This window comes from Pungitius pungitius, chromosome 15 (assembly GCF_949316345.1).
Source record: "Pungitius pungitius chromosome 15, fPunPun2.1, whole genome shotgun sequence".
NCBI lineage: Eukaryota > Metazoa > Chordata > Actinopteri > Perciformes > Gasterosteidae > Pungitius > Pungitius pungitius.
The window spans coordinates 18,974,991-18,986,399 of NC_084914.1; the positions used below are offsets into that span (position 1 = coordinate 18,974,991).

At 41.7% G+C, this 11,409-nt stretch overlaps 1 protein-coding gene and 1 long non-coding RNA gene across 2 annotated transcripts in view; one reads left to right on the plus strand and one right to left on the minus strand.

Annotated features, from left to right (window-relative positions):
* LOC119203771 (uncharacterized) overlaps positions 1 to 2,183 on the plus strand; it is a 33,076-nt gene extending 30,893 nt beyond the window's left edge. The window contains exons 3-4 of the long non-coding RNA XR_005116637.2: positions 211 to 276; positions 2,097 to 2,183. This is a non-coding gene — a long non-coding RNA (uncharacterized LOC119203771). The remainder of the gene's footprint in view (positions 1 to 210; positions 277 to 2,096) is intronic.
* The window catches only part of LOC119203755 (xenotropic and polytropic retrovirus receptor 1 homolog), a 34,121-nt gene extending 23,159 nt beyond the window's left edge, over positions 1 to 10,962 (minus strand). Inside the window, exon 1 of the mRNA XM_037457199.2 lies at positions 10,337 to 10,962. Within this exon, the coding sequence (XP_037313096.1) occupies positions 10,337 to 10,405 (69 nt within the window). The 5' untranslated portion in view covers positions 10,406 to 10,962. The remainder of the gene's footprint in view (positions 1 to 10,336) is intronic.
* Positions 10,963 to 11,409: the final 447 nt, after the last annotated feature.

Genomic DNA, 11,409 nt, shown 5'->3' on the forward strand with positions numbered 1-11,409 from the left:
TATTACGTGACACCCTCATGTCCCATGTGGTTGCCTGTTGAATGGTAGGGGAAACACTGGAGATGATGGTGTACTTTAGGGGACATACAGTATGTACATTCTACTCTCACTGCTGTTAGCCTAATGTATACAAATACACTTGGTATTAAAATGAACCTGGCTTCAGTAATGACAAAGATGTTAAAAACCGCTTATGTTTACATTTGACAGCTTACCGTCCCATGGGAAGCTTTGCCACCGTACCCTCTACCAAATGTCTGCTGACTCAGACTGTCTGTGAGTACAAACAGAATTCTGGATTTATTTTCATATTTGTTATTTATCTCTCCAACTGAAAGCAGCTTCCATCAGCAAAGTAAGTTCCCATGAAGTGAGGCTGCTGCGATATGCTGTTCACACACCAATGCTGCTATGCACAGCAGAATCATGTGGACGGAGAACAAAGTAGAAGGGCACCTTGAAAAGAAGTTCCCTCAGCCCAGTGGCAACGGGACATTACAATGCACCCGAGGAGCTGCTTCCCACTGCTTAGGGTAAAGATACACCCCCCTTCCATAGTGGTCATCTAATGGAGGAAAACAATTGGGATGGAATGGAAATCACCCTTGCACTTTCTGAATTGGGGTCCAATCAAAATTGGTCTTATATTTTATAAACACGCCAAGAGCAATGACAAGAGGAGGCAGAAACATGCAAAAAGCTTTGAGCTAACTGAACACACTACTATACTACACTAGACTGAACTACTTCATGTTTCTTAACAAGCTTTTCCGTCACTTAGCCAAATAAACATGAACTTCTCAACACAAAGGTAGCGATTGGTCTTTTCATTCTCTATTTTATTGTTAGTTTTTGATATTTCACCACAAATTACTTTGAGCCGTTTCTTGTAATTATACATTAACAACATTGGTTCCCCTACCATTATCCTCCCAAAGCTGTAACCCTAGCAAAACACTGCACTACCTAAAAAAGCCCCCGGTTTCTGGGCATATTTTAGCAGAGGTGGAAAGAGTAACAACTTTGTGCTCAAGTAAAAGTACTGTTACTTAAGTACAATTTTACTGAAGTACAAGTAAAGTTACCAGTCTAAAAATGTACTCAAGTAAAAGTTACTGAGTTTTTTAACAGCAGTGTGGGGTGCGGGATTCTAGTGTAGTTAAAAAAAGACAAGGGAAAATAAATCTCAATCTAGTTGTTTTTAAATGAAGGAAGACCTTTACAATTTAAAGTGTAATAGCAAAAATAATACATTTTTGCTGACGTCGGGACGTATGCACTCCAGTGGTGGACCGTTTACTCTGATCTCCTTAAACTGTCTCTGCTCACTGAAGCAAAACGTGGACAATAAATATCAGAGCCAAGAGCAGCGAGTGTAGTCACCTGCTGCTGCTAACACATCCCGTCAGACCAGGATTATTCATTTATATCCGTTAATCAACTTTTCTCCTCTTGTTACCCTGGTAACCGCTGTCATTACAGACGTCGATTCTTACTGTGAAAATCAACGTACTTCCGGTTTAGCGGCTACGCTTCTTATTCTCATTGGATTTCAGCTGGGTTTGAGTCTGTTTTGTCCGTCTCCATCATTCTTGTTTACCGCCTTCGTTCTCCCACTCAGTAACGGATATGATTTAAAATGTAGCGAAGTACAATACTTAAGTAAAATTACAGATATAAAAAAATATTTTAAAAAGTAGAAGTACACAAAAAAGAACTACTCAATTACAGTAACGCCAGTAAATGTAATTGGTTCCTTTCCACCTCTGTATTTTAGAAACTAAATCAACACTCCCTTGATCAAGGAAATTAAAGGAAGATTACATACAGAAACTAATGTTTGGTTGGAGCCTTCCTCTTTCTCAACAAGTGCTGTTCTTCCTGCTGAAACTACACACACGTCTAGATTCTTACTCTTTAATCCCAGAGCAGCCTGAGCTCATCATCCAACATTCATCCAGCAGTTGAGAGTAGACAGCCAATGAGTCCGTTGAGTCATCAGGCATTTTAAGTATGCATGGTAGAAATCAGAGAGAAATACAGCCCATCTCTGTCCTATTATATTTGAAATACGTATTTTGCTGTCCTGCTCCCAGATGGTGGAATGAGCTCTCTGATGACATCAGGACTGCAGAGAGACTCTACATCTTCAGTCGAAAACTCAAGACACACCTTTTTAGACTCTACCTTGACTAAAACACTAGCAAACTTATCACACTTATCGCTCTGGATAAAAGCGTCAGCTAAATGACATGTAATGTATTTTATTTACGTTTGAGTACTTTGTATGGAGTCAAATCTAGGATTTGAAAAACACATTTTTGTTCTTAAACATTGAAAACACAAAACAATGTATTCAAAAAGACTTTTGACCCTGATGTGGCGTAGGGGCATTAACTGAGAGGGATATCATGACATTGGATTACATTTGAATTGATTTAACGTTTACCTTTTATTTGTACCTGTTGTACACAGATAATTAGCCATAAATTACTCAAGCTGTGCACAGAAAAATGATTCTTTTCTGTATTTTACTTGTATAGTATTCATAGGCCTAATGATTGATGCTCTTCATATGTGATGGATGTTTTTTTTGTTGATGCAAAGCCAACGTTTATGGAACGTTAAGTCCCATTAACACCAATATATACAGCGGGTGAAATAAGTGTTGAACACAAAAAGGCCATCAGTTGGGACTGAACCAGCTGGTATTAATTTGCACTGACTGTTGTCTTGGCTTTCCTCCCTTTCTTCACGTGTTCAAGACTTTTTCCCTGTGTCATTTCACATTATTACATATATGTATGTATGTATTACTTGGGTTGTTACCAACATCTGGTGAAAATGTCATGTCAATAGCTCCTTTGGAGATATACTGAGAAATGGTGACGTACTTATTTCACCTGCTGTATGTACAGAATTAAGTTGTTACACTTGCATTCTGTGACATTCTTCCTTTTTGTGTTGTTCACCAAAGCTTTGTGTACATTATAAAGCCCAAACCTGAATAATCTACTATACCAAATTGTGAGAAAACAGAGTATCTAGAAAATATTGTGTATTTAAATACAAAATACATGTATTGTATTTTGTCAGGGTTTCTGGCAACAGTATTCTGTATTTTATTTGAATTCATTGATAGGGGTAATACTTTGATGTATTTTTGCCCATCTCAGGAGTCGGGACAAACAATGATCTGAAAATAGAATAGATTAGAAAGTACTGCTAGCCAATCGATAGCTCAGTTAGTCAGTCAGCTAGCAAGCTAATCGGTCAGTCAATCAACTCGCCAATCAAATCGATCAGTCAATCAGTCGGCGAACAGAGGGCTTTCTGTTGTCCAGACTTAATCAAGATACCTCACACATGTTTGCAGATTACACCTCAGGAGAAAAAAAGTTTCACTGTTAAAATGACAATGATGTGAGCTTTTACCTATAATTTCACTAATGCCATGCTCGGCATGATGTTCAAATAGAAAACTACGGCTGCAACAACAAATCGATAAAATTAGGTTATTAAAAGAGAGCAACAAATGTCATTATCGATTGGTTGTGTCGTGCGAACCCCCCCGGGCCCCCCGGCCCCTTGATATGCCGGGGGGCCCGGTGCAGCGCCGTCTGCCAACAGTTGGTCGCATTGCCAGTGCCAATTTACTGATTTGTATTTTTCTTTATTTTTATATATATTATTATTCAAGCAACCTGTACTTTTTATTTTTGCAATGTGAATTTGGAGCTCTGTTTTATGATAAAGGGATGGAAATGAAAGCTTTTTAATGCTGTTTTTTTAATCTGATTCATCGATTAATCAAAAAATAGTCAACCCATTAAGCGATTATCGTTAATCGTTGGTTGAAGCCCTACACCAAAGTCATCCGGCGGCGGGCGCACTAGATTTTTCTGTATTGTATATTTTTAAAAGCCTATATATTTGTCTAAAATGAACATCAACCTTAGGCCAAGCATCTGCGGCTGCCAACAGCCTTGTGTTGGGAAGCGGATCTCTGACTGGATGGAGGCTTGTCTGCTGCTGACTGGGCCTCCAGCGTTTCCTCCAGCGTGGTCAAAGCCCTTTGACAGCAGCAGCGTTCTGTTCTCTGCTTCCAAAGTCATTTGTTCCGTAACCAGGGACTGTTGTTAGACTCAGTGCTCTAGAGGCTTTTGTGAGTATTTAACTTGTATGGTGATGTTTTGTTTGAAGCTCAGGCTGCACTCACTTTTTATTCTTCTTTTCACGCTCTTTTCTCTTGTATCCTGGAGAGCCACATTTAATTTAGGTTTTTTGTTTTATTTCTCTCAAGGTTAGCCTGCATTGCTAAGACTTTTTTGACCCTGCCTCTTAAAAGAATCAGAATCGAGAATCGCTGGGAACCAGAATCGGAATCGTTCAAATTCAAACGATACCCAACCCTAGAGTGCAGCCAGGGGCCCCTACGGATGCGGGCCCTGTAGCTCAACAGAAGGAAGCCCAAATCCAAATAACATCAGATTGCAGGCTTCACAAGGGTTAAAAGGAGTGAATTCAATCATTCATCGTTCATTTGACTTTAACCCAATGTTCAGAACTACAGCCTTTGAGGTCAAGTTGTCTACATTTTGAAAACTAAACATGTTTCATATGCCTGATCCATTAATGATACACAGAACTAGGGGGCTGTCAAAAACAGCAGATCCCACCGGTCCAGGATACGCTTTGTGAAAGTGTCTGATCCGTGAGACAACATGGCACGCCTTGAACAGCTGGGGTCAGCATGGTTCTGCAAACATTACGGGCCTGGGTCCCAGATCGTCACTGGACTAAAACTAACAGGGCCAAGGGCCACATCCACAGCTGGGTGGAACAATAAGCTACATCTGGTCTGCATTCAAACGTTGCCGGAGCAGAGAGAAACCAGAGAGCACATTTGCAACACAATGATATTAGTATGTTTCACACAGTGGCCGTGCATGATGATCATTTTGTAAAAGACACACCCCTGTCTCCAATGCCTCAATGGCCTATTCGATGCATGTTTGCTGGACTACTGTTTGAGATGTTCCCACTGCAGGATGCTGTTCTGTGCACCCATGTTCATGTGCAGGTGGAGACGCTGATGAAAGGGACCATGTCTGTGTAATTTAACTACTAATGCCAGAATTGGAATAATACTCCACCACACGTAAACTGCCTGGAACCTCAGCGTGACACTTGACTCCCAACTCTCCCTGACTGCCAACATCACAGCGACAACACGATCCTGTAGATACACGCTCTACAACATCAGGAGAATACGACCCCTTCTCACCCAGAAGGCGGCACAGGTACTGATTCAGGCGCTTGTCATCTCCCGCCTTGACTACTGCAACTCTCTGCTGGCAGCTCCCAGGTACCGCCATTCAACCACTGCAGCTCATCCAGAATGCAGCAGCTCGACTGGTCCTCAACCTTCCGAAATCCTCAGCTCTCTTCACTGGTTACCAGTGGCTGCCCGCATCCAGTTCAAAACATTGGTACTGACGTACCATGCTGTGAATGGATCGGGACCAGTCTACATCCGGGACATGGTGAAACCCTACATCCCAACCCGCACACTCCGACCTGCATCTGCAAAGCTGCTTGTTCCTCCCTCACTGAGAGAAAAGCACTCGGCGAGATCGCGACTCTTTGCTGTCCTGGCTCCCAGATGGTGGAATGAGCTCTCCGATGACATCAGGACTGCAGAGAGCCTCTACATCTTCCGTCGAAAACTCAAGACACACCTCTTTAGACTCTACCTTGACTAAAACACTAGCAAACCGTATCACTAACAAATGATAGCACTTAAATTGTACTTATAATGGCACTTTTCTATATATGTTTTGAAACTGATTATTTGATGAAAAATGTACTTTCTTGTTACTTGTTCTTCTGAGTTTGTATCTATGTGGAAATGCACTTATTGTACGTCGCTTTGGATAAAAGCGTCAGCTAAATGACATGTAATGTAAACACTCTGCATTCAAAATCTTACTTAAGTATAAAATGACTAACACTTTTAAGTACTCACTATGCATGTCTTTTTAAGTTGGCACTGCTCCCGTCATGCAGCATACACACATTGACTGCAAGGAGGCGGGACATGCGAGACATGACCTCACGGGCACGAGCTCTTGTTGGAAACAAAGATGCATAAGTGAAACGTGGAGGTACTTTTGCTACGTTCCATAGCCGTATATAAATCAATGCTATAAGTTTGAATCAATTAGTTTTTAATATTGTGCTGTAATATTATTATATATCAGTAATATTAAACTATTAATGCCATTTGTTAGTGTGTTCAAAAAGCTGGGTAAGGATTCATCGGATAAAAAAGGAAACATACAGATTTATTACTATTATGAATAAAAATAAATACCAAAATCATATTGTATTTGTGGTATTGTATCAAATTCTGGTATCTTAAGTATGGGGTAATGATGGCAGGTATTGTATCAAAGCAGTAAAGTACTCTAGCACTTACTAATACTGGGCTGGTCGATTAAATTACAATTCAATTGTTAAAAATTCAAATGCAATGTAACAAAGCTTCATCTGAATCGCAAAGCGCTATTTTTATATTGCTACAGTCAGTCAAAAAACGGCTTCAACGTGGTAACGTTATTGTACATGAAGCAGAAAACAAAAAGGTGAAGTGAAGAAGATGCAACATGTAAACACACATTTATCTGCGTTGTTCTGCACTTTTAGTGTACCATTTATATTTATGTTCTACATTTCAGCAGAGAAAAATGGCTAATCTGCATTGTAATTCACCAGAGGCTCTTAGGTTTGGTCGTGACGGAAGCTGACTTGGTTATTGTTTGGCGACAAGCTGAGCTGGGGTGCATTTTTAAAAACGGTAGGCTGATAGAACTCGTGCTCAACAGACTGCAGAGAAATACCTTTGGCTGTCTTCGAGTCCTTAGAAGGAAACAAGTGTCAGGAGGGCAGGAGGGATGTCTGATGCTTTTGAATATGAGCCAAAGGGCTCCTCTAGCTCTCCTTCATGCTGAATTAACCAATGAATAACTAAATGATCTCTCTCTCACACACACACACACACACACACATTTTCTAACAGTAGTCATTTTTCACACACACCGTCATAACAACTGTTGGCACACTTCAGCAAACAGCACAACGTATTGTTCACCATTGAAGGCACAGTGGTCAGAACTACTAGTCGATTCAAAAAGGGTCAAACAAGACACTACAACAGTTTGTGACACAAACAATGTGTAACACTAAGAATTGTACATTTATAAAATAACAACGCCGAACTGCATGCTAAGTACAGGTTGCCTCCCATCACAACAAGACAAACTGCTGCTTCATGAAAACACAGAAAAAGCGATGCAGGAGGAACATCAAGAGCGGAGCGGTGTGTTTAGAGCTTTTTGGTTTGGAAAAATCCAACGTGAAATTCACTTTCATGCAAATGTTAAATAAAACGTGCTTTTAAAGAGCAGCATTTCTGTCACACAGGTAAAATAGTTCTCGTACATCTCAACTTACACTTAATTCAATTTAAAATCTTTAAAAAGTGAATGTAATCAAATCAAATATATAAATCCAAACTAATGCCAGAGCATTAACATTTAACTGGATTGTTATAAAATAACGCCCTCATATAAAAATACGTTTTTGTTATATTTCCACAGAGCGCTGTTCCATGCTGACATGAATAGGTCAGCAATATGTCCGTGTGCAGCAGCCGGGCAGAGAGCACCAGAGTGACTCCCCACCCCCCCCCTGCCTCCCAAAGTTGTAAACCTAGGGAAAACCCTGTCTTTTATCGGGGAGCAGCATAAACATCTAAATATTATCCATCTATGTTCCGTAGCCTGTGTCCCTGTTAGAGTGAGGTGGCCCAGCACCGAGGACACAGCTGGACTGTAGTATGCAGGGACTTCATACTCAAACTCTCAGTGATGCAGGTTATTAATCATTTTAATACTATCAAATCAGAGATTTGAAATGAACATTTCCAGGTAATCTTTTGCTACCCTTTTTTTATTTTTCTGTCTCCTGCTGAAGCCGTTTAAGGCCCGCCACCAATGCTCTGATTGTTTGGTTGCCACGGCGATACTGATCGCCATGCTTTATTTGTGGCTGTTTCTCATCTCTCCGGCTGCATCCCATGAGGACCCAGCCTTCGCAGTCAACGTGGGCTCAGCGCTTCGACAACCCCCCAGTCTACAAAATAAGACAGGGACTTCCTGTTTGCATCACCAGCTCTTCCTCTGCCACTCCCGTTACTTAGCAACCTGTGATTGACCGTGAACGCCTCTGGAAACATATTAAATGCAGCCAGAGATGGACATTTTCTTAATTTAATTTAGGAAGATATGCTTTACCTCCAGAGCATGATATATTTCAAGCAGAGAGAACAACATTTTTCGGTCACTTTAAAATAAAATGTATCCTTAGCTAAAGGAAATCAATAAAACTAGTCAATGAAATGCAGCAATGTTGATCGTTTTGATTGCATAACATAATGAATATAGTTCATGCTGCTTGTGTAACACTATTTATATATTGTTAAGCTGTAAATGTTAAGAGCAAGTGCTTTTGCTTTGAAGACCTAGGAAGTAGCATGGTACGCGTTTTTGATGATCATGAAAAACCACACATTGAGTGTGCAAAAGCGCATTCTGTTTTACTGTTGTAATAGAGCACTATAGACAGTAAAATGTCTCACACACACACACAGTGGCTCTAGCTGAAAGAAGGTGCTGCAGTCCCTCTGAGCCAATGCAAAGGGCCAGCAATGACTTGTGAGAATACTGCAACCAGCAGCCATGCAGATACTGCTGCTACAGGAAGAGCGAGGGGAGGAACCCTGGAGGCTGAAGGACGACAGCTCCGTTCCTCATCGGTCCTCAAAGAACAACAAACAGCGTATTCCTTTTTCTGACGTCATGGCGTGTATATTGGGATGGGCTGTGGCAATGTTGTAAGTCAGTATAATGCAATACGACCTTGTCATATTTTCCTCACCCTTTTAGTCTCAACTGAGGCACTCAGTCTGGTGCCAAAGAAATTTAAGTTACTTTACAGTAAATGTACATTCCACAGAACATGAAAACACATGGAACAAACAGAAGTGTTTCGCCATCAAAACCATCACTGTTGTCCAACTCAATAAATACCATTGGGGATCACAGTGAGTTCTGAAAGACTAAGTGGATTTGTCTTTGATTTGCTGAGGTCCCAGGTAGGGCTGGGCCCTATATATCAAAAAGGGAAGTTTTTCCTGTGGCAATGTGAGGGTTTCAGGACAGAGGATGTCGCATGTGTACTGAGGCAAATTTGAAATTTGCGATATTGGGCTATATAAAATTAAATTAATTGAAATATGTTGATATTGCATGTCTATTGGTCTATAAAAACCAAGCACATGTAAAACACCTTTTTTGCTTCTCCTGTATAAAGTGAAAACAGTGGTGTCATTGGTTTAACTCAATGAACTTTTGCCCACTTTGTTTAATATTACAAATGTATTACTGGAAACGGAGTTGTGTGGTGGACAAAGCTTTGACTCCTACTTTCAAAGCGAGATACAGCTTTAAATCAGACCAACGTAGGAACATCGGATCAGCACCATAATTATAATATATGTACCTGTCTTGATTTGCTTTTGTTGACTTGACAGCCCATAAATAAAAATATATACACATACATAGGTATTAAATGTTGACACCGGTTTTCCGTATCGTGATGTCCTTGTTCTACACATGTAGATTTCCTCGTTCATTAGTAAAAAAGGACACTGTATGTACAGAGTGTGGAGAGCAAATTCCATGCATGTGTAAGCATACATGTCCAATAAAGCTGATTGTGATTCTATCAACACCTCTTTGTCATCAGTTGACCTTATGATAAGACGGCTGGAGACAGGCTGCTGAGGCTGGACATGGTTTTGGGGACAGACGGTTGTCGCTCAGTAAATGATGACTCAGCCAGATGCCTTTTGTCTCATAATCACATGCCGAGTGCAGCTTGGCTGGCTTCCGGGTAGAAGAGCTCGATTCAGGGGATGCGACGGCGTTACCTGCGGCCGGTTACCTGCTAGTATACCAACCTAACCTTAGCGTGTTTGGTTCGCTAGCTAGCTAACACCAGTCAGCTGCTGTGGCTGCGTTTGAAGGTGTCACAAATGCAGCAGCTCCGCTCTTCCTGTTGCGTATAAACAAAGGACATGGAGGCTCCCACTATATACCAATATGCCCCTGAACATAAATAACCGCTATGGAAGTGGAACGCCGTTAGCAGCCAGGTAGCTAACTTTAGTAGCTGGCTAGCAGAGCGCAGGTTGACTATGAAGCGGACTTACCTCATACTGGATGTACTGCTTCCTCCACTCCGGGGTGATGTGAGCCGAGAGATGCTCGGTGAATTTCATTTTGACAGCTCGCTGGTTTCCCCTTCTGCTGCTTTTCTAAAAGCAGGATGGACAGGTCAGTCGAGCAGCAGGAGGTTGGTCGAAGAGGTCCCAAACGTTTACAGAAGCCGTCATACGGAGATTAACTACGGTCGCGCTGCACGGTGAACGACGAGGGATGTCCCTCGTCTCCACGTTAATCTAGCGGACTACAGGGCGCACACTTCTGCCATTTTAGACACATTCGGCGGAGTACCGTTTGTTTAACGTTAACTGTTAACATCTCAGTCCAAGGACATCCTTGAAATGTGGTTTTATCTGTAGCGCCAATATCGCACAATAGCGGCTAAGTTGTGATAAACAAGCCCGCTGTGGTGGCATTAGTAGCTGGGTCTTGCGCTCTTCCCCCTCCTCTCTCGCTGTTGTTACGCCTCTGTTTCACACTCCACCCCCTCTCCCGCTGGCGCTGCCTTCAGGTGCAGTTTGAAATATTAAAACATACCTCTCCCGCTGGCGCTGCCTTCAGGTGCAGTTTGAAATATTAAAACATACCTCTCCCGCTGGCGCTGCCTTCAGGTGCAGTTTGAAATATTAAAACATCCCTATCCTAAACGCAAATCATCACAAGTGTAACAAGGTGTGGCCCTGCCCTCATTCAGGAAGCGTCATTAAACCCACAAGGGCAAACTAGTCACTACCTCACTAGGAAAACTCTAGTGAGCCATGTTTACTTGCTATGTTAGCCTTTGCCCAGCCCCCCCCCCCTGACTACTGGCTATGTTGGCCCTCTGCACATCCCCCCCTCACTCTCTCCACCCCCAGCCTGAACTCTTAATGTGTGTTTTTTATATTATGTGTGTACATTTTCAGGAGCTACCTGGATTTTGAATTTCCCCTCGGGGATCAATAAAGTACTTCTATTCTATTCTATTAGTCCTTTTTCAACTGTATCCTCTTAGACATCACATTTTAGGTCGTCTATACCATACTACTTGAATCCGCTTAAGGGGGGCCTGATGTCCACA